This window comes from Hyla sarda, chromosome 10, assembly GCF_029499605.1.
Source record: "Hyla sarda isolate aHylSar1 chromosome 10, aHylSar1.hap1, whole genome shotgun sequence".
Taxonomy (NCBI): domain Eukaryota; kingdom Metazoa; phylum Chordata; class Amphibia; order Anura; family Hylidae; genus Hyla; species Hyla sarda.
The window spans coordinates 52,674,832-52,698,596 of NC_079198.1; the positions used below are offsets into that span (position 1 = coordinate 52,674,832).

Consider the following 23,765-nt stretch of genomic DNA (forward strand, 5'->3'; position numbering starts at 1 on the left):
GCAAGTAACAGGTGTGGGCAATATAAAAATCACACCGGAAAGCAGATAAATAGGAGAGAAGTTCACTTAGTCTTTGCATTGTGTGTCTGTGTGTACCACACTAAGCATGGACGACAGAAAGAGGAGAAGAGAACTGTCTGAGGACTTGAGAACCAAAATTGTGGAAAAATATCAACAATCTCAAGGTTACAAGTTCATCTCCAGAGATCTAGATCTAGACAATGTGCAACATTATTAAGTTTGCAACCCATGGCACTGTAGCTAATCTCCCTGGGTGTGGATGGAAGAGAAAAAATTATGAAAGGTGTCAATGCAGGATAGTCCGGATGGTGAATAAGCAGCCCCAAACAAGTTCCAAAGACATTCAAGCTGTCCTGCAGGCTCAGGGAGCATCAGTGTAATGAAATTAAATGCTATGGAAGGATACCCAGGGGAACCCCACTGCTGACACAGAGACATATAAAAGCAAGACTACATTTTGCCAAAATGAACTTGAGTAGGCCAAATTCCTTCTGGGAAAACGTCTTGCGGACAGATGAGACCAAGATAGAGCTTTTTGGTAAAGCATTTCATTCGACTGTTTACCGAAAACTGAATGAGGCATACAAAGAAAAGAACACAGTAACTACGGAGAAATATGATGGACGTTCAATGATGTTTTGAGGATATTTTTCTGCCTCTGGCATTGGGTGCCTTGAATGTGTGCAAGGTATCATGAAATCTGAGGAATACCAACGGATTTTGGGTCGCACTGTACAGCCCAGAGTCAGAAGGAGCAGTTTGCAAAGGAAGAGTGGTCTAACATTTTGGCTGAGTGGTGTTAGAAGCTCATTTATGGGAATTATAGGAAGCGACTGATTTCAGTTATTTTTTCCAAAGGGTGTGCAACCAAATATTAAGTTAAGGGTGCTAATAATTTTGTCCAGCCCATTTTTGGAGTTCTGTGTGACATTATGGCCCAGATTTATCAAAGAATGTCTACGCTAGAGCTATTTTCCCACGTTTATTTGGGTGGTGGGTTTGACTAGCGTGCGTCTTATTTATCAAGAAGGTGCAGCAGGATGATGAATTTTGCGCAGCTCTGCTGTGGTGGGAAAAGCTCTACCACTTGCACTTTTTCAAGACGCTTGTGAGGAAGGGAAGTAAACACATTCCCGGGTCATGAATTTGGAAGGTTAGGTATTTTTTACTTAATTTCACAGGACAGGACATTTTTACTTGCATTTTAAATGCTACAATCAAATTTGATTGTGGTGTCTAAGAGGTTAAAGCCATTGTTGATGTCTGGCATTAGAGATGGGTCCTGGTGGCGGATAGCGGCCAGGACCACCCAGCTATGACCCGCGCTCAGCTCCTGAGCACGAGTCATAGAAGGGGAGTGGGATGCTGTCGTCCACAAGAGGTTAAAGGTTGAATTGCGGAAGGTAGAAGGGATTCTCACTCCTACTAATAGGTGGTGTAGCTTTGCTCCTAAAAAAGTACCTTTGCGCACAAAATAGCGACTTTTGACAAAAGTCGCAAATGATAAATACGTGACCACTGCATGGTCAAAAAGAAAAAGTTCTATGGGTAGGCAAAAAGAGTGAAACTGTCTATATCAAAAGACACCTAAAAGGTGCCAAAACATAGGCAAAAAAATGCTGTAAAAGCAATGATAAATCTCCCCCTATGTCCAATTAGCTTTTTTCCCTTCCTTTTTTGGTTTAGTTCCAATACACAAAGGGAATAAACATGTGTATAGCAAAACATGTGTTACTGCAATCCTTTTCTTTGAGAAATACTTAATTTTCTTGAAAAATTTCAGGGGTGCCAACATTTACGGCCATGACTGTAACCCTTTAGAAGGAACTTTGATTAAGGATCTTTGTATCTCAAACTCATGCCCATCCTGTTGCTTATTACTAGAGATGAGCGAATCGAAGCAGACGAACCCAAATTCATTATGAATTTCAGGAAATATTCGATTAGCAACGAATGCGAATATCGCCATGATTCTATCGCGCAAAACGCTTCATTAAACTCCATTTTACAGCGTTCCAGGCTCCAGGACACCTAAAATTGCAGATCCACATGTCAGTACATGGGGCAGGGGATGCTGCGAAGGCAAGGCGGGAAAGGAGGTAGGCGGGATTACCCTGAATCACATGCAGGATGCAGCCTATCAGCATTCAGTCACCCCTGTGATGTCACAGCCCTATATAATTGGCAGCCATTTTGCGGCTGCTCATTTCATGCCATACATTGCAGAGGCATAGGACGGACTACGTGTCTCTGTGTGTTACACAGACACGCTGAATTGATTATACCGCGGCGTTCCACTGCCAACTGCTAGTCACATCAGCGTAGTGGACAGAGAGCAGTGCAGTGCTTTGATTGTTCTCACTGAGAAGGATTTTTACGCCAGCCATTAACCTCCCAGTCACTTTATTCAGCATTTTGGAAGGGGAACGCCACGGTATAATCAATTCAGCGTGTCTGTGTAACACACAGAGACACATAGTCCTTCCTATGCCTCTGCAATGTATAGCATGAAATGAGCAGCCGCAAAATGGCTGATAGGGGCAGATAGCTTTTCGTTGCCGCATACATTTCACAAGCTGCCTCAACTTCATCAACCTTAACAGAAGAAGCATGAATGATTTTTCAGCGCAATCCTGTGTATTTTTCCACAATAAATCATCTGCAACTTATACGAGTCTGTAGACGGTACAATAACCAGCAGTTCACTCCATTCTTAATACTCTTTGACAGAGTGCAAGTTTGCGTTTAAAACACTTTTTTTTTTTTGTGGTGCTGCACTGTTGTGTACTGCTGCAGTTGTGCAAAAATTCGTTTTTTCAGCGGACTGTAGGGCATTTTTCTGCCCTCACACGTGCATACCACATACCTACATGAAAGCAGTGTACTATTTTGTAGCTGTAAATCTGTAACAAGTCTAGATACTGGGAAAGTCAAGGCAAAAGTTATCACCGGCTGATCTTTTACAAAAATACATTTTCCAAGTGTACTGTAGCGCATTTTTTGCCCTCATACTTGCCTACCACATACCTGCATCTAAGTAGTGCACTTTTTTGTACCTGTTAATCTGTAATAAGCCTACAAACAGTGAAAGGCCAGGAAAAAGTAATCACTGGCTGTTGTTTTATGAAAATACGTTTTTCCAAGTGTACTGTAGCACATTTTTTTGCCCTCATACGTGCATACCACATACCTGCATCTAAGTAGTGCACTTTTTTGTACCTGTTAATCTGTAACAAGCCTACATACAGTGAAAGGCCAGGGAAAAGTAATCATTGGCTGTTGTTTTATGAAAATACGTTTTTCAAGTGTACTGTAGCGCATTTTTTTGCCCTCATACGTTCATACCACATACCTACATCTAAGTAGTAAACTTTTTTGTACCTGTTAATCTGTAAAAAGCCTACATACTGTGAAAGAACAGACAAAAGTAATCACCAGCTGGTGTTTTACAAAAATACTGAGTTTTTAGGCTCATTGTAGCACATTTTATGGCCCTCATAAATGCATACCACATACGTACATCTAAGTAGTGTACTATTTTGTACCTGTTAATCTGTCAAGGTCCTACATACTGTGAAAGTCCAGCCAAAAGTACTCATCAGTTGGTGTTGTACTCAGATACTTTTTTAACTGTACTGTAGAGCATTTTGCTGTCCTCATCAGTGCATACCACTTACCTACATCTAATTAGTGTACTATATTGTTTCTGTTAATCTGTCAAGGGCCTACATACTGTGAAAGGCCAGCCAAAAGTGCACATCTGCTGCTGTTCTAGACAAATACTGTTATAAGCATATTGAAGCGTATTGTACTCCCTTCTTTTACGCACTAAGTACTGTATGTCAGGCAGAGAGGTGCCAGGACATGCACAGAGGAGTGGCAGAGGCCTAAGTCCTTCAGGCAGAGGTCGCAGCAGACTAGGGGCGAGTGGCAGCAGGAGTCGCAGCGAGAGGCCTGAGCTCCCATTATCAGCTGGCAGTCATGTCTCGACCAGCAACCCATCTGCTGTCGTCGATTTGTTAAAACGGTCTTCCACTTCATCAAAAGGGACATCTGACACCCCCAGTCAACAGTCGGTGGGTTCCTCAGACACAACAGAAGTATCTTATGCTGTGGGTTAAACTCCACTATTCACTGAGGACTATCTAGTAGAGGACAGTCAGCAGCTACTGCCCAGCCAAGAAGTGAAGGAGACATCCGCCGCTTCCTACGCTAGGCAGGCAAGTAGTGATGACGGAGGCGGTGTTGCCAGGTTTCAGGGCCCTGAAGCAGACCCTGTTGAGGAACCTGAGGAGGACATCAGTGATGTGCAGACACAACTCGAGGATGATGAAGACGATCGCAATTGGGAGCCGGGTGCAGAAAGGTCTTCCTCATCAACAGGAGAAGAGAGTTGCAGGTTGCCCTTGAGGCAGCAGCTGAGCCAGCATGGCGGTAGCATGGTTGGCAGTCAGCGTGGTGGAAGAAGTGGAAATTCAGGAGCCAAACCTGCACGGGGGAGACCACCTGCTTCGCGGCAGCCTACCTTCCCGGGAGGTAGTGGAACAGGGGTTCCTGGAGACGGCGGCAGTAGCATTCAGTTAGTGCAGAATCTGCTACTCGGCGGTGTGGCAGTTTTTCCTCAAGCATCCGGAGGAGGTTCACATAGCCACATGCAAGATATGTCGGCAGAAGGTAAAGCGTGGCCAGGGTCCAAATGTCGACACCATGGCTTTGCGTCAACACATGTTTCGCCACCATAAAGTGGCCTAGGAGAACCGTGGCCCCGATGTAGTGGTCCAGCCTGCTGCATCACCCAGTGGCACGCTGCTCCCTCTTTCAGCCAGTCAAGGCTACACCACCTCAGCCGAAAGGAGCTGTGTGTCATACCCTCCTTCTGTCACTCCAGATGCTCCTGCTTCTCCAACTTTTACTCAGCCATTCCGTCAACAATCGATTCGTGAAGTCATTTCCTAGAGACAACAGTATGCTCCCACTCATCCAACTGCAAACAGAAGCTGAATGTGCTCCTGTCTAAGTTGCTGGTGCTGCAGTACCTCCCTTTTCAAGTGGTGGACTCTTCTCCTTTCAGAGAACTGATGGCTTGTGCCGAGCCAAGGTGGTCGAGTGCCAAGCCGTAATTTTGTTGCAAAGAAGGCAGTACCAGCCCGCACAATTTAGTGGAAGAGAAGGTGGGCCAGTCCTTGAGCCTGTCGGTGTGTACCAAAGTGCACGGCAGCACCGACGTCTGGAGCTGTAACTACGGTCAGGGACAATACATGTCCTTTACGGCTCACTGGGTGAATGTGGTTCCTGCACAGCCACAACCCCACTTCCTCCTCCATGCTGTCAGCCCGTTGGTCCTGTGACAGTGCGACTCCGCCTCCTCATCCTCCCCCATTTCCTCAGCCTCCACTGCCCGGACAAGTCTCAGTGGCCCTTCAGCATACCGTGTGTGCAGGGCACGGTGGTGTCACGCTGTTCTTCACATGGTTTGCCTTGGCGAAAAGAGTCACACAAGGGAGGAACTGCTAAAAGTCATTCATAAAGAAATCGGGGCATGGCTTACTCCACGAAATCTGGAAATAGGAACCATGGTGACCGACAACGAAAAGAAAATCTTGGCTGCGCTGCGACAAGGAAGGGTGAAAAATGCGCCCTGCACGGCACATGTGTTAAATCTGGTTGTCAAGCAGTTCCTGAAGTGTTTTCCCCATTTGCGAGACATCCTAAGAATGGGAAGGAAACTTTGCATGCACTTCAGCCACTCGTACACCGTAAAGCACACCCTCCTTCAGCTGCAGCGTCAGAATGGAATCCCCCAACATAGTATGATTTGTGACGTTGCCACACGTTGGAATTCCACCCTCCATATGTTGTACCGACTGCACGAACAGAGAAAAGCCATCACCGATTTCTTGATGATCCAAGCGGGTTCGTGTACTCCCCTGTGTAACTTCAATGTGAACCAGTGGCAGCTCATACGTGACACCTGCCGTTTGCTCAGGCCCTTTGAGGAAGCCACATTATATGTAAGTCGCCAGGATTACGGTATAAATGACGTCATTCCACTGCTTCAACAAGTGTTGGAAGCAATGGCTGGTCAGGGCAATGAAGATGTTGCGGCTAAATCTCATGGCCACATGAGCCCTGTGGGGCTGAACTGGAGGAGCAGGAGGAGGATGAGGGGCACAGTGAAGCACAGTTTAGGTTTCATGAGATGGGCATTGTTTCTAGTCATCTGACAGGAGAGGAAGAGCATGATGAACTAGAGGAGCTAGAGGATTATGAGGAAGGCGAGACAGAGGACCCAGACACACCGTGTCAGTATGCAGTGGAGATGGAGGCAGGGAGTCCCTCCGAGTCACTTGCACAAATGGCACGATGCCTGCTCAGATGCTTGTGTAGTGATCGCCCAATTGTCAACATTCAGCAGTGGGATGACTTCTGGCTCTCCTCCTTATTGGACCCTCGCTACCGGCACAAAATGGGGGAGGACAAACTGACCTCGTACAGAGAGATCCTACGTAGTCAGTTGGCCGATGTCTATCGGCACCATCGTCCATCCACTCGCAGGTCTGACTCTAGGGGTCCTCTCCGCTCACCTTCCATTGCCATGGCTGCTTGGGAGGGGAGGGGTGGCAGGAGCAGTACCAGCTCCATCAGCAGCAGCCTAAGTCTTCAGTCGCTGATGAGTACCTTTCTTCACCTGCATAGTGAAGCAACTCATCAGCAGCAGGTAGACATGGAGCAGGTCCTGAACTAGCAGGTGGGGGCACACCTTGACATGGCCATGCCAACAAACCTTGTAGAACCACTGGACATCTGAGCAGCTAAACTTGATTTATGGCCGCAACTAGCAGAGTTTGCCCTGGAAAAGCTGTCCTGCCCAGCCAGTAGTGTGCAATCAGAGCAGGTGTTTAGTGCTGCGGGGGCCATAGTCACCCCAAGGAGAACTCGTCTGTCCACAAAAAAATGTGGAGAGACTGACCTTTGTGAAGATGAATCAGGCATGGATCAGCCAGGAATTCCACCCACCAATGCCAGATGCATCAGAGTAGATTGACCATGGTTCTACACCAACACTTCACAAATATGGATAGTGCCAAACAGAATTAAGGCACTGCTCCCCAGTTACAAACACTCCAGCCACCTTGATCACTGGGTACTGGTATTGCCACCCACTGCACCACTCTGTCACTGGGTCACTTTCAGGACTCCTGATGCTGCTGCTGCCACCTCCAGGCTGTTTCATTCAGCCACTATTTTGTCTCCTTATTCTTCTGCCAACTCCAGGCTGTGCCATTCAGCCACTATATGGGTGCCTTATGCTTTCCCCACCTCCAGGCTGTTTCATTCAGCCAATATATATATTGTTTTCTGATGCTGCTCGGACTGTCTTGGATATTAACTTCTATTTTTTTATGGTGGCACTAGCAAACATACATCTTTTATACAGATTTCAATGTTCACCTTTTCATGTTAGGGGTTATTAGGCCCCTTGTGTAGTTCTGCTGCTGCCTGATCCAGGCTGTGTGTTTCAGCAACTATATGGTTTAGTGATGCTGCTGGGCCTGTGCCTACAATTTTTTTATGTTAGCACTAGCTAACATACATCTTCTTTACAGATTTCAACATTAACATTTTAATGTTAGTGGTTGTGAAGCCCTCTTGTAAACTCATGCTGATGCCTGCTCCAGGCTGTGTGTTTCAGGAACTACTGCGCTCAGTAATGCTACTGGGCTTGGGCCTTAAATTCTTTGATGATAGCACGAGATAACAGACCTCTTCAATAGAGATTACAACATTGATCTTTAAATCTTAGGGGTTATGAAACCCTCTTGTGTACTGCTGATGCCTGCTCCTGACTGTATGTTTCAGGAACTTCTTGGCTTACTGATGCTGCTGGGCTTAGGCCTTATATTTTTGGATGTTTAGCACTAGCTTACATCCATGCTACATTGAGATTTCAAGATTTATCTTTCAATCTTAGGGGATATGAAAAACTCTTGTGTATTCCTGCTGATGACTGCTCCTATTAGTGTCATTCAGCAACTACATGGTTTAGTGATGCTGCTGGGCTTGGGCCTTACATTTCTGGATGGTAGCACTAGCTAACATGCATCTTCAATAGAGATTTCAACATTCACCTTTTAATGTTAGGGGTTGTGAACCCCTCTTGTGTACTCATGCTGTTGCCTCCTCCTGTATGTGTCATATAGCAACTACATGGTTTAGTGATGCTGCTGAGTATAGGAAATTATATATGTTTATGGAAGCAGTAGGTACCACAAATCTTCAATTGAAATTTCAAAATTCATCTTTTATTATTAGTGATTGTGAGGCCCTATTGTCTCCTCATCTGCCGCCAACTCCAGGCTTTGCCATTCAGACACTATATGGTCTCCTCCTGCTACCAACACCTCCACACTGTGTCATTCAGCCACTATATGGTCTCCTCATGCTGCCAGCACCTCCACGCTGTGTCATTCAGCTACTATTTGGTCTCCTCTATGCTGTCAACACCTCCATGCTGTGTCATTCAGCCACTATATGGTCTCCTCTTGCTACCAACAACTCCACACTGTATCATTCAGCCACTATATGGTCTCCTCATGCTGCCAACACTTCCACGCTGTGTCCTTCAGCCACTATATGGTCTCCTCATGCTGCCAACACCTCCACACTGTGTCATCCAGCCACTACATGGTCTCCTCATGCTGCCGCCACATACACGCTGTGTCATTTAGCCACTATATGGTCTCCTCATGCTGCCAAAACCTCCACGCTGTGTCATTCAGCCACTATATGGTCTCCTCAGGCTTCAGCCTCATCCAAGCTGTGTCATCCAGCCACTTTATGGTCTCCTCATGCTGCTGCCACCACCACGATGTGTCCTTCAGCTACTATATGGTTTCCTCATGCTGCCAAAACCTCCACGCTGTGTCATTCAGCCACTATATGGTCTCCTCATGCTTCAGCCTCATCCAAGCTGTCCTTCAGTTACTATATGGTTTCCTCATGCTGCCAAAACCTCCACGCTGTGTCATTCAGCCACTTTATGGTCTCCTCATGCTTCAGCCTCATCCAAGCTGTGTCATTCAGCCACTCTATGGTATCCTCATGCAGCCAACACCTCCACGCGATGTCATTCAGCCACTATATGGTCTCCTCATGCTGCCAAAACCTCCACGCTGTGTCATTTAGCCTCTATATGGTCTCCTCATGCTTCAGCTTCATCCAAGCTGTGTCATTCAGCCACTATATGGTCTCCTCATGCTGCCAAAACCTCCACGCTGTGTCATTCAGCCACAATATGGTCTCCTCATGCTGCCAAAACCTCCAGCAGTGTCATTCAGCCACTATATGGTCTCATCATGCTTAAGCCTCTTCCAAACTGTGTCATACAGCCACTATATGGTCTCCTCATACTGCTGCCACCTCCACGCTGTGTCATTCAGCCACTATATGGTCTCCTCATGCTTCAGCCTCATCCAAGCTGTGTCATTCAGCCACTATATGCTCTCCTCATACTGCCGCCATCTCCACGCTGTGTCATCCAGCCACTATATGGTCTCCTCATGCTGCCAAAACCTCCACGCTGTGTTATTCAGCAACTATATGGTCTCCTCATGCTTCAACCTCCTCCACACTGTGTCATTCAGCTATTATATGGTCTCCTCATTTTGCCAAAACTTCCACGCTGTGGAATTCAGCCAATATATGGTCTCCTCATACTGCCGCCACCTCCACGCTGTGTCATTCAGCAACTATATGGTCTCCTCATGTTTCAGCCTCATCCAAGCTGTGTCATTCAGCCATTATATGGTCTCCTCATGCTGCCAAAACCTCCACGCTGTGTCATTCAGCCACTATATGGTCTCTTCATGCTGCCAACACCTCTACACTGTGTCATTCAACCACTATATGGTCTCCACATGCTGCCAAAACCTCCACGCTGTGTCATTCAGCCACTATATGGTCTCCTCATGCTGCCAACACCTCTACACTGTGTCATTCAACCACTATATGGTCTCCACATGCTGCCAAAACCTCCACGCTGTGTCATTCAGCCACTATATGGTCTCCTCATTCTGCCAAAACCTCCATGCTGTGTCATTCAGCCACTATATGGTCTCCTCATGCTGCCAACCCCTCCACACTGTCATTCAGCCCCTATATGGTCTCCTCATGCTGCCAAAACCTTCACGCTTTGCCATGTGTCATTCAGTCACTATATGGTATCCTCATGCAGACAACACCTCCACACTGCGTCATTCAGCCACTATATGGTCTCCTCATGCTGCCAAAACCTCCACGCTGTGTCATTCAGCCACTATATGGTCTCCTCATGCTTCAGCCTCATCCAAGCTGTGTCATTCAGCCACTATATGGTCTCCTCATGCTGCCAAAACCTCCACACCGTGTCATTCAGCCACTATATGGTCTCCTCATGCTTAAGCCTCTTCCAAACTGTGTCATACAGCCACTATATGGTCTCCTCATACTGCTGCCACCTCCACGCTGTGTCATTCAGCCACTATATGGTTTCCTCATGCTTCAGCCTCATCCAAGCTGTGTCATTCAGCCATTATATGGTCTCCTCATGCTGCCAAAACCTCCACGCTGTGTCATTCAGCAACTATATGGTCTCCTCATGCTTCAGCCTCATCCAAGCTGTGTCATTCAGCCACTATATGGTCTCCTCATGCTGCAAACACCTCCACACTGTGTCATTCAGCTACTATATGGTCTCCTCATTCTGCCAAAACCTCCACGCTGTGTCATTCAGCCACTATATGGTCTCCTCATTCTGCCGCCACCTCCATGCTGTGTCATTCAGCCACTATATGGTCTCCTCATGCTTCAGCCTCATCCAAGCTGTGTCATTCAGCCATTATATGGTCTCCTCATGCTGCCAAAACCTCCACGCTATGTCATTCAGCCACTATATGGTCTCCTCATGCTTCAGCCTCATCCAAGCTGTGTAATTCAGCCACTATATGGTCTCCTCATGCTGCCAAAACCTCCACGCTGTGTCATTCAGCCACTATATGGTCTCCTCATGCTGCCAAAACCACCAGCGGTGTCATTCAGCCACTATATGGTCTCCTCATGCTTAAGCCTCTTCCAAACTGTGTCATACAGTCACTATATGGTCTCCTCATACTGCTGCCACCTCCACGCTGTGTCATTCAGCCACTATATGGTTTCCTCATGCTTCAGCCTCATCCAAGCTGTGTCATTCAGCCATTATATGGTCTCCCCATGCTGCCAAAACCTCCACGCTGTGTCATTCAGCAACTATATGGTCTCCTCATGCTTCAGCCTCATCCAAGCTGTGTCATTCAGCCACTATATGGTCTCCTCATGCTGCCAACACCTCCACACTGTGTCATTCAGCTACTATATGGTCTCCTCATTCTGCCAAAACCTCCACGCTGTGTCATTCAGCCACTATATGGTCTCCTCATGCTTCAGCCTCATCCAAGCTGTGTCATTCAGCCATTATATGGTCTCCTGATGCTGCCAAAACCTCCACGCTGTGTCATTCAGCCACTATATGATCTCCTCATACTGCCGCCACCTCCACGCTGTGTCATTCAACCACTATATGGTCTCTTCATGCTGCCAAAACCTTTATGCTGTGCCATTCAGCCACTATATGGTATTCTCATGCTTCAGCCTCATCCACACTGTGTCATTCAGCTACTATATGGTCTCCTCATGCTGCCAACACCGCCACGCTGTGTCAAGCAGCCACTATATGGTCACCTCATGCTTCAGCCTCATCCAAGCTGTGTCATTCAGCCACTATATGGCCTCCTCATGCTGCCAACACCTCCACGTTGTGTCATTCAGCCACTATATGGTTTCCTCATGCTGCCAAAACCTTCACGCTGTGCTATATGGTCTCCCCATACTGATGCCACCTCCAGGCTCTGTCATTGTGCTGCTCTGCGGCAGTGATTCTAAAAGCCATGCCGGTAATCTGCTTGTTATTCTCAATAACAGTATTATTTCACTACCCCAGCACACTCCATATGCGTGTTGGAACACAGAAAAGTGTTCTATACCCCTAAGGCTCTCTGTAGGCCAGAAATAGCCGTTTTTAATATAGATTGAAACACATTTTTTTTTTAAATTGTGTGAATCAGCCGAATCGAATATTTCAAAAGTTTGCTCATTTCTACTTATTACTATAAGAAATACACTGTTTTAGAGGAGTTCTTCTTTAATGAAAATACTGACAAAGAGATTTTTTGACTTGATAACACCCCTTACATCCCTAGCATTGAAGGAAGATGCATTCTGCTGATAGTCAAATGTTTTCCTGGAACATTGTTACATGGGGTTTTGTTCAAAAATCATTTATCACCTGCAGTATTCACAGAATAGATTAGAAATGTCTCATTCTTTGGGTCCAAACAGTGGCATCTCCCGAGATCTAGAGAACAGCAGTCCTCAGGTACCCCTTCCATGGCCACCATATTATTCCCTTACGTCCTAATCAGTAGCACAGATGGGGTATTCCACCCCCCCCCCCCCCCCCCCGCGAACTGGTTAGGACAGATGGAAGTTTTATTGAACTTAATTAATTAATCAGTGAAAACACACCCACAACACCCTGTATAAGTAAGAGGATCAACCTCTGTCACTTTGTGTTATTTTCTGTCCTCCCGGACAGTGGGACAGATGGTAACCCCCTTATTCCTGTTATATGAGTAGGGGGGGGGGGTCTCTTTCTTACTTGCCTGACCGGCATTGGGGCTTTCTTTGCGCCTATCTGTGCTGTGACTCCCGGAGCCGCGACTCCACCGCGGCCCCGGCCGGAAGTGCGTCAGCGGCGTCTGACGTCACTTCCTGTTTCTCTGTTTAGTCCCCGGCTCGGTTGCGCCGTTCTACTATTCATAATGCGGCGAAACCGAGCGGGGAGCTTCTCCTTATAGCCCTTTAGCTTAGGCTTTCTTTTAAATCCAGCTTTGAGCAGAATTTCCTTATTTCACCTAACCCCGCCTTGTGAGCGGAGTCTTGGTTTGGTGCCATCTAGGAGGATATTTAATCTCCCCTAGGCTGTCATTCAGCCTCCTAGAGCGCAGAGCTGTTGGTACATCCACAGTCCTGTCTTTTTGAGTCTAGTAGTGCATCCTTGTGGATACTACTGTTTCCCTATTCTATTGCTTACCTGTTTTCTTGCTGAAAACCTGGGTATTTAAAATTATATTTTATCTAGCCGCAATTTTTTTCTTGCCGCTACATTATCTAATCTTTCTCTCATATTTATCTAGATATGTCGACCGAGGGCTCAGGGGATCGTGAAGGCTTGGCAAAAAAGTCCGCCAAGCGCAAGCACCTTTCTTGCCATGAGTGCAATATTCCCCTTGAGGATAGTTATGAATTTTCCAGGTGCCCTCCTTGTAAGGATAAAGCTCTACCTTCCCACCAAACTGAGCCTACAGTCCAAGATATGTATGTGTGGGTCTCCTCTAACATGTCGGCCATGCAAGCCTCTATTGAGGAGCTGAAACACGCTGTCTCTCAGAAACGCGCCAGACCTTCTTCACCTCCCAGAATGGAGACGTCTGTGGATCAAGAGAGAGAAGATTCCAAGTCCTCCTCTTCGGATGAGGAGGTCGCTGCCTCCTATTTTTTTCCTTTGGAAAAGACCCAGCGTCTTCTGAGATCCATCCGGTCAGGGGACCAGGATTTTGATCCCGGGGAAGCCTCTACCTCCGCCTCTAAGGGACCTAGGGTCTTTAAAGCGGATGATACCCTTCTGTCCGTACTTAGAACGGAATGGAAAAAAACAGAAAAGGGTCCGGTCTTAACCAAAAGATTTAAGACCATGTTTCCTATACAGGAAACTCAGCTTTCTTCCTGGGGCTCTGTCCCTAAGGTTGACATGGCAGTTGCCAAACTGTCCAAGAGGACAGTGGTCCCTGCTGAGGATGGGTCTTCCTTGCAGGATCCAATGGATCGGAAGGCTGACTGTGCCATGAGGCGCTCCTACTCCACTGCTTCTGCGTCTTCAACAGTGGCGATAGCTTGCTCAGAGGTAGCAAACTTTTTAAAGACCCGCCTTTCTAACATCCAGTCGGATTTGGACCAGGGGTTTCCTAGGGATGAAATCCTTTCATCCTTCAAGACGGCCAATCTGGCCGTTGATTTTTTGTGCGATGCTTCCACCCAGCATCTTAAGTTGACCTCCAAGTCTATGGCCCTGGCTTCCCCTGGACGACGTCCTCTGTGGTTAAAACCTTGGAAGGTCGACAACTCTTCCAAGAACACCTTATGTGCTATGCCTTACGAACCCGGCATTCTTTTCGGAGCTGTGTTGACCGCATTATGGAGGGACTTTCGGATAAGAAAGGCAAATCCCTTCCTTATTCCTCCTTTTGTGGTCGGGGGCGGCGTTCTGGGGGCGGATCAGCCCCCCAGCCTAAGCCTCAGAGAGACTGGGGTAATCAACGCTGGGGCGGAAACGCTCCCGTGGCCCCAAAGACAACAGAAAGCTCTGACTACGGGCTTCTACGAAGCTCTGGGTTCCCTGCCGAGGTGACCTTTCCAGTTTCTCATCCTGCTCCCCAGATTCCGGTTGGTGGTCGTCTTCACCATTTTTTAAGCGCCTGGTCCCTCCACATTCAGGACCCTTGGGTCCTGAGATTAATCTCGGATGGTTATTCGATAGACCTCGAATCATTTCCCCCATCCAAATATGTGGAGACAAGAGTTCTTCCACCAATCAAACAGGTGGCGCTAGAAACTTACATTCTGGAATACATCCAGAAAAATGCCTTAGAGGAAGTTCCTCTTGCGGAGCGGGGGGCAGGAATTTATTCTCCAGTCTTCCTAGTTCCCAAGGTAACAGGAGACTGGCGGATGATTATAGATCTGAGATATCTCAATCAGTACGTAAAGCACAAACGCTTTCGTATGGAAACTATTCAATCTGTAGTCAACCTCATCTCGCCAGGGGATTACCTGGCTACTCTGGATCTAAAGGATGCTTACCTTCATATTCCTATTCATCCGGTATCCAGAAAGTATCTAAGGATCGCAGTTCAGGTAGGGGGAGTTCTAAAACACATCCAGTTTGTAGCCCTCCCGTTTGGAATTTCTTCGGCCCCACACACATTTACCAAAGTGGTGGTAGCGGTAGTTGCTACTCTAAGGCTCCAGGGGCTCAGCATTGTTCCCTACCTAGACGATTGGCTCCTCAGAGCTCCTTCTTCAGAGATCCTGTCCCAACAATTAGCAGTATCCTTCCTTCACCAGTTAGGGTGGATAGTCAATTGGGCCAAATCCAATTTCCTCCCAACGACCTCAGTGAGGTTCCTCGGCTTCGTAGTCGACTCAATCTCCATGACACTTTACCTCACTCCCGAGAGGAAATCTCGGGTTCAAGAATCGGCCCTTTTTCTCTCTGTACCCCAGAGAGTATCCATTCGCACTCTCATGCGGATGTTGGGACTTATGTCCGCTACCATGGATGCGGTTCCTTGGGCTCTTTGGCATCTACTCCCTCTTCAATCAGAGGTGCTCGCCACATGGAATCTCAGGCCGTCGGGCCTAAACAAGTGCCACTCCCTGTCTCATCTAGTCCGATCCTCTCTCAGATGGTGGTCTCTCCTCGAGGACGGCAAGTCTATGATCCAACCTTCTTGGATCATACTTACCCCCGACGCGTCCCTTGTAGGTTGGGGAGCGCATCTCTTGGATCTGACAGTGCGGGGATCTTGGTCTCCACAGGAGAGAGTGTTAACCTCCAATCTCCTCGAGATTCGAGCCATCAGATTAGCACTCCTCCATTTTGCTTCTCTTCTTCAAGGGAAAGCAGTAAAGATCCAATCCGACAGCATGACGGCTGTACTGTACATCAACAAGCAGGGAGGCACTCGATCACATAGCCTCCTCAGAGAGGTGGGTCTGATCTTGTATTGGGCAGAGAGGAACCTAACCCATCTGTCGGCAGTTCACATTCGGGGATCTCTCAATGTGATCGCCGGCCGCCTGAGCAGAGGACTTTCAACTGGAGAATGGTCTTTCCATCCAGAGATATTCAAACAAATAACACTCAGGTGGGGTATGCCAGAAATAGATCTTATGGCAACGAGGTTCAACACCAAAGTAGTGAGATTTTGCTCCCTGTACAGGGAAGACAACCCAGTAGCAATTGATGCTCTCTCAATCCCATGGAGGTTTAGGCTGGCCTACATCTTTCCTCCAATTTCCTTGATCCCAAGGGTATTGATGAAAATCAGGCAGGACCAAGCCTCTGTCATAGCCATAATTCCATTTTGGCCCAAGAGAGCTTGGTTTATCCAACTCTTGCAAATGAGTCGGGGATAATTCTGGAGGCTTCCCCCAGAGCAAGCACTAGTGTCGGGGGACACTCACAGCTGCTCAAATCTTCAAATGTTCAACCTGACAGCCTGGAGGTTGACCAGTCCCTTCCACATCTAGAAGGGCTTTCTAGTGCGGTCTTGAATACTCTCTCGCATTCCAGAGCGGAGTCCACTAACAAAGCCTATAAAAGAATCTGGACAACCTTTCAGTCTTGGTGCTCCAAGAAACAACTTCCTGGACAGAATCCAGCCGTTGCCACAATTCTCAACTTTCTTCAGGATGGATTAGACAAGAATCTATCCCCTTCCACACTCAGAGTTCAAGTGTCAGCCATCTCTGCCTTTCTCAATAAACCGTTGTCTCAAGACCCACTAGTCAAAACATTCTTAAGGGGATCCTCAAGATTAAAACCTACAATTATACAACCTGTCCCAGCATGGGACTTGTCGGTGGTGCTCAAGGGGTTGGCATCTCCCCCCTTTGAGCCCTTGGAGGATGTGGACATGAAATTTTTTACCATTAAAATAACTTTTTTACTGGCAATCACATCAGCCAAGAGGATTGGGGAACTTCAAGCGCTCTCGGCACTTGAACCGTATACTAAATTTTTGCCGGATCGAGTGTTACTCAGATTTATGCCATCCTTTATACCTAAGGTTCCATCATTCCAAAATATAAATCAAGTTACATCCCTGCCAGTATTTTCTCCACATCCATCCTCTAATGAAGATAGGGCTCTTCATTGCCTTATATAGATGCCTCCAGATCTATATAAGGAGATCTTTGGAGTTTAGGAAGGATGAAAATCTGCTAATTCTCTTTGCAGGACCCAAGAGAGGTCTTAAAGCTTCAAAGCCCTCCATCAGCAGATGGGTAAAGGATGCCATTCGTATTTCCATGGTATCCCAAGGTAAGGAGCCTCCTGAGTTTGTAAAAGCTCATTCCACCAGGTCTGTATCTACCTCCTTTGCGGAAAGGAGTCTTGTTCCCTTGGAACATATATGCAAAGCTGCATCCTGGAGTTCACTCTCCACATTTATCACCCACTACAGACTTGACAGTAGATTGGCCGATTTCTCCTCCTGTGGACGGACAGTATTATCTGCCGTCAGGCATGAGAGCCCTCCCTCATAGGGTTTCTGCTTGCTATTTCCCCATCTGTGCTACTGGTTAGGACGTAAGGGAATCGTTAATTTCTAACGATAATTTTTTTTCCCTTAGTCCTAACAGTAGCACAACTTTCCCTCCCTAGTTAAGTTATTATTTTATTTTTCTATTCTTTTGTTTTTAGTTCTTCTTGTTACTACACAAGGGGACAGAGGGTGACCCTCTTACTTATACAGGGTGTTGTGGGTGTGTTTTCACTGATTAATTAATTAATTTCAATAAAACTTCCATCTGTCCTAACCAGTTCGCTGGGGGTGGAATACCCCATCTGTGTTAGGACTAAGGGAAAACAAATTATCGTTAGAAATTAACGATTTATTGCTATAGAACCGATGAAGATTACTTGGTCTTTGCAGTTTTTAATATATATATATATATATATATATATATATATATATATATATATATATATACACACACACACACACACACACACACACCTTAGACTAGTGTTAATATTAGTTTGTCATATATTCGTTAATACCTGGAGATTAGTAAATCAAATGGTCATATGATGGTACATGCTTAGAAGACACAATTTAGTTATAGTTCCACTTTTACTCAACAAATAGGCCGTGTTTACGGCTGTCTTTTCGCGCCATAAAAAAATCGACTACCTTGGCAATTTTCATTAGAATTTGAAAAATAACAGTTATTCTGGACATAATTGCCATGTCAGTAATATTATGGTAGTAAGGAAAAAAAAAGATTTTTTTTTGAGCAGTAAAGCAGAAGTAGAAACTGTGTTTTATCACCCAGAAAATTGGGAAAAATACATTGTGTGAACATGGCCTCAATTCCCAAACACTTTGGTCAAGATTTATGAATCTGCCTGAAACCAAAACTATCTGGTATTGCCAACAGCAACCAATCACAGCTCATCTTTGATTTTATTAGGGATGTGCTGCAATTGGTTGCTGTGGGCAAAACCTGACCGTTTTGAATTCAGGCAGATTGATACATCCTATTTTTGTTCTAGTCTGGCATTTCATTGTGTTTAATTCTCCCTTTTAAAGTACATAAAAGGGGTCTGGATGCATTTTTGGAGAGTAAGAACATTGCTGGTTATGTATATTAGATTTATAGGGACAGAAGGTTGATCCAGGGATTTATTCTGACTGCCATATTGGAGTCGGGAAGGAATTTTTACCTCTTGTATGAGTTTTTTTTTTTGCCTTCCTCGGGATCAACTCAACTCAATAGGGACTTATTAGGGTTATAGGTTGAACTTGATGGACTCTGGTCTTTTTTCAACGTTATGAACTATGTTACTATGCTACTACTTGGAATCTGGGTATGCATCTACTGGCTACTATTTTAAAATTGAAAGTTATATGACATTTCTCTCTCTTCATTCCTAAGTGCTAAATTTTGGTATAGTTTTCCTTAAAATCTTATTCATAGATTTATTTTTTTATTTTTTTATAGATAAAATTGCAGAAGGGGAATTCATTCAAGGTGTTATGGTGAATGATGACATAATGCGGCTTATCCAGTATGACCCAAAAGTCTCAAGCCATCCCTGAACAAATGAAGCAAGGCATTAAAAGAATTATATAAGGTTTTTGTGTGTGTAAGTTATCAGGTTAACGGGGTTGTCCCATAAATTAAAGGAGTACTCTGGGATGGGAAAATTGCATACTGCCGGCAGTAAAAAAAAAAATAAAGAGGAACATACCTTCCGTCGCTCTCCCCGAATCTCCGGTAACCCGCTCCGGCCTCTGCCGCGATCATCTTCCTGGTTGCCGATGGTCGGCGAGTCATACTGCACTCAGCCAATGACTCGCTGACCACCGGCAACCAGGAAGAGGATCGCGGCGGAGGCCAGAGCTGGTTACCGGAGACACCGGGAGAGCAACGGAAGGTATGTTCCTCTTTATTTGTTTTTACTGCTGGCAGTATGACGCAGAGTACTCCTTTAAGCATCATATTCATGGCATAAGTCTTAAAAAAATCAACAGTTCTTTCCATTTGCATGCTGTTAAAAATGATACATTAAAGAGGTATAACATTTCTTAAATGTTTCTTTGATAACATGAAAAATAAGAGGCATTTTTCATTAGTGTTACTTAGTTTCAAAATGTGGTACACCTAATGTTCAAGGTGATATTTTGCTCTGTGAAGAATAACCAATAAATATCATTTTTTCCCTTTCTTCCATGCTTGGTTTCTAAGAACCCTTGCACACTGAGGAAATTTGGAGCAAAATCCGCTTGCAGCAGCCTCCCATAATTTTAAAGGGATTCTGCTGTATTCATACACTGAATGTATGCTTTATTCATACACTGTATCGGAGCCTCAACGAGGGATTTTATTCTGCCGAAAGATAGAACATGTTCATTTCATCGGCAAAATCTGCCTGTAAAAGCATATAAGTCAACAGGACTTACTTTTTCAGGGGTAATGACAATTAAAAATGCCATGCAATTCCAGGAAGCATGGAACCGCTGAGGAATATTAGTAAGAGAATTCCTCGCTGTATTTCCCCAGTGTGAAAGGTCCCTTAGTGAGTGCAAACTGTGGTTGTCACCCAATGTATACCTTCAATACTCTGGATCTCGCAATACGTATCTGAAGAGAAAGTTAGAATAAACTATATTATCAGCTGCCAGAGGGTGAAGGAGACAGATTTTGCCCAAAACCCACCCTCAGTAATACTGCAGCAGCATGAATGAGGCCATATATGAAAAAGTTGTGAACAAAGAGGATATGGAAAATGGCACTCACCATTCAGGAAGATACTTTATTGACTACATGCGGGCATCACAAGTACACGCAGGTCTGATGATCCGCCTGTACATGTGATGCTTGCATGTATTAGTAAAGCATGTTCCTGAATGGTGAGTGCCATCTTCCATGTCTTCTTTGTTCTCCACTTGCTACTCTTTCTCAGAGCTGAGCATCACTGCAACCAGTTACCTACAGGTCAGTCCGGACTGTCTCTAGTGACGACTGAATAGTTAGTGATGCTAGTGCCAGACACGCTTCTCTATCGGATATATATTAAAGAGTATACTGTACTGTATTATTAATATTATAAAGCAGCTTATTAACAGCATTTCTGGACTTTTGGTATGAAAATGACTTTGTGGAATAATTTTATATTTACAGACCCTAAATCTCTGTTTAGTTAATAAATTAACTTTGAAAAACAATCACTTACATTTCTGTTCTACCAATTTGATAATAACAAAGATGTTGTTTAGTTTTAGTCACAAAGTAGTATTCTCCAAGTTTGTTGTAACACAACTATCAGAATTGTTAAAGTAATGGTGTCAATGTTCAAGTACTCTCAGTGGATGTGGCCTTTATCTGCATAATAATAAAGTGAAATGTGAATTATCTTTTTATCTGGCTCATTAAAAAAAATTAATAAAACTAAAGCCTTGTGTTTCATATGTATTCAAGGCCTTGTGTTTATTATGTAGTCAAGGCCGTTTGAAGGAATTTGGGGGTCCCAAGCAAAATAAACATGGAGCCCCCCCCCCCTGATGTTCACGCACGTCACGCTCTAGGGCCGTCGTCAGGACGTAGTAACGCTGGCCCTTGAATTCTGGGAGCACGACGTGAGTGAACGTCGATACGAGGCCCCCACATTAGGTGCAGCACAGTTCCCCCCCATGTTAGGTGCAGCACAGTTCCCCCCATGTTAGGTGCGGCACAGTTCCCCCCACGTTAGGTGCGGCACAGTTCCCCCCACATTAGGTGCGGCACAGTTCCCCCCACGTTAGGTGCGGCACAGTTCCCCCACGTTAGGTGCGGCACAGTTCCCCCCCACGTTAGGTGCCGCACAGTTCCCCCCACGTTAGGTGCGGCACAGTTCCCCCCACATTAGGTGCGGCACAGTTCCCCCCACGTTAGGTGCGGCACAGTTCCCCCCACATTAGGTGCGGCACAGTTCCCCCCACGTTAGGTGCGGCACAGTTCCCCCACGTTAGGTGCGGCACAGTTCCCCCCCACGTTAGGTGCGGCACAGTTCCCCCCACGTTAGGTGCAGCAGAGTTCCCCCCACATTAGGTGCAGCAGAGTTCCCCCCACATTAGGTGCAGCAGAGTTCTCCCCACATTAGGCTAGCAGTGTTCCCCCACATTAGGTGCAGTATAGTTCCCCCATATTAGGTGCAGTATAGTCCCCACATTATGTGCAGTATAGTTCCCCCAAATTAGGCAGTATAGTTCCCCACATTAGGGTCAGTATAGTTCCTCACAATAGGTGCTGTACAGTCCCCCACATTAGGCTGTAGTTCCCCCACATTAGGTGCAGTATAGTCCCCCAATATTAGGTGCAGTATAGTTCCCCACATTAGGTGCAGTATAGTTCTCCCCACATTAGGTGCAGTATAGTTCTCCACATTAGGTGCAGTATAGTTCTCCACATTAGGTTGGCAGTATAGTTTACCCCACATTAGGTGCAGTATAGTTCCCTCACATTAGGTGCAGTATAGTTCTCCACATTAGTTGCAGTATAGTTCTCCACATTATGTTGGCAGTATAGTTTACCCCACATTAGGTGCAGTATAGTTCTCCACATTAGGTGCAGTATAGTTCTCCACATTAGGTTGGCAGTATAGTTTACCCCACATTAGGTGCAGTTTAGTTCTCCCCACATTAGGCTATAGTTCCCCCACATTAGGTGCAGTATAGTCCCCCTACATTAGGTGCAGTATAATTCTCCCCACATTAGGCTATAGTTCCCCACATTAGGTGCAGTATAGTCCCCCCACATTAGGTGCAGTATAGTCCCCCCACATTAGGTGCAGTATAGTTCCTCCACATTAGGTGCAGTATAGTTCCCCTACATTAGGTGCAGTATAGTCCCCCCACATTAGGTGCAGTATAGTCCCCCCACATTAGGTGTAGTATGTTCCCCCACAGACATACAGCCTCCAGCCATACAGTGTATGGCTGGAGGCTGTATGCCTGATTACTGCCCTACTTCAGTGCTCCGACCACTGCTCCTCTGGTCCGGCCACCATAGCAGTAGGTCCCGGGACTGGAGAAGCGGTGGTCGGAGCACTGAAGCTGATGTGCTGCTGGTCGCTTACCATGCTGGCCAGCGCATGTCCTGTTCGCTGCTCCGCTCCTCTGCGTTGCTTTCCAATGGGCGCACGCACGGGACGTCAGTGGGCTAACAGGGGCATAGGATGTCCTTAAAAGTGATGGGGAAATTAATCTGGGGGGGGGGCAATTTCCCCATCCCCCCTGGATCCGCCACTGCATGCATTATATACACACACAACACACTGTACACATTACATACTGTACATGCATGCTTCATACACACAACACACTGTACATATTACATACTGTACATGCATCATATACACACATACTGTACACATTACATACTGTACATGCATGCTTCATACACACACACTGTACACATTACATACTGTGCATGCATTAAACACACAAGACACATACTGTACACATTACATACTGTACATGCTTCATAGACACAACACACATACTGTACACATTACATACTGTACATGCATCATACACACAACACACTGTACACATTACATACTGTACATGTATCATACACACACACACAACACACATACTGTACACATTACATACTGTGCATGCTTCATAGATACAACACACATACTGTACATGCATCATACATACACAACACACTGTACACATTACATACTGTACATGCTTCATAGACACAACACACATACTGTACACATTACATACTGTACATGCATCATACACACAGCACACATACTGTACACATTACATACTGTACATGCATCATACACACAACACACATACTGTACACATTACATACTGTACATGCATCATACACACAACACACACACACTGTACACATTACATACTGTACATGCTTCATAGACACAACACACATACTGTACACATTACATACTGTAGATGCATCATACACACAACACACATACTGTACACATTACATACTGTACATGCATTATACACACAACACACATACAGCACACATTACATACTGCATATGCAGTATACACAAAAGACACATACTGTACATGCATCATACACACACAACACACATACTGTACACATTACATACTGTGCATGCTTCATAGACACAACACACATACTGTACACATTTCAAACTGTACATGCATCATACACACACAACACACTGTACACATTACATACTGTACATGCTTCATAGACACAATACACATACTGTACACATTACGTAATGTACATGCATCATACACACAACACACACTGTACACATGACAT

At 45.7% G+C, this 23,765-nt stretch overlaps 1 protein-coding gene across 3 annotated transcripts in view; it reads left to right on the plus strand.

Annotated features, from left to right (window-relative positions):
• LOC130293418 (visinin-like) overlaps window positions 1–20,881 on the plus strand; it is a 306,760-nt gene extending 285,879 nt beyond the window's left edge. For all 3 annotated transcript variants that reach the window (XM_056542064.1, XM_056542062.1, XM_056542063.1), the window contains exon 9: window positions 18,943–20,881. In XM_056542064.1, coding sequence (XP_056398039.1) covers window positions 18,943–19,040 — 98 coding nt within the window. In that variant the 3' untranslated portion in view covers window positions 19,041–20,881. The remainder of the gene's footprint in view (window positions 1–18,942) is intronic.
• Window positions 20,882–23,765: the final 2,884 nt, after the last annotated feature.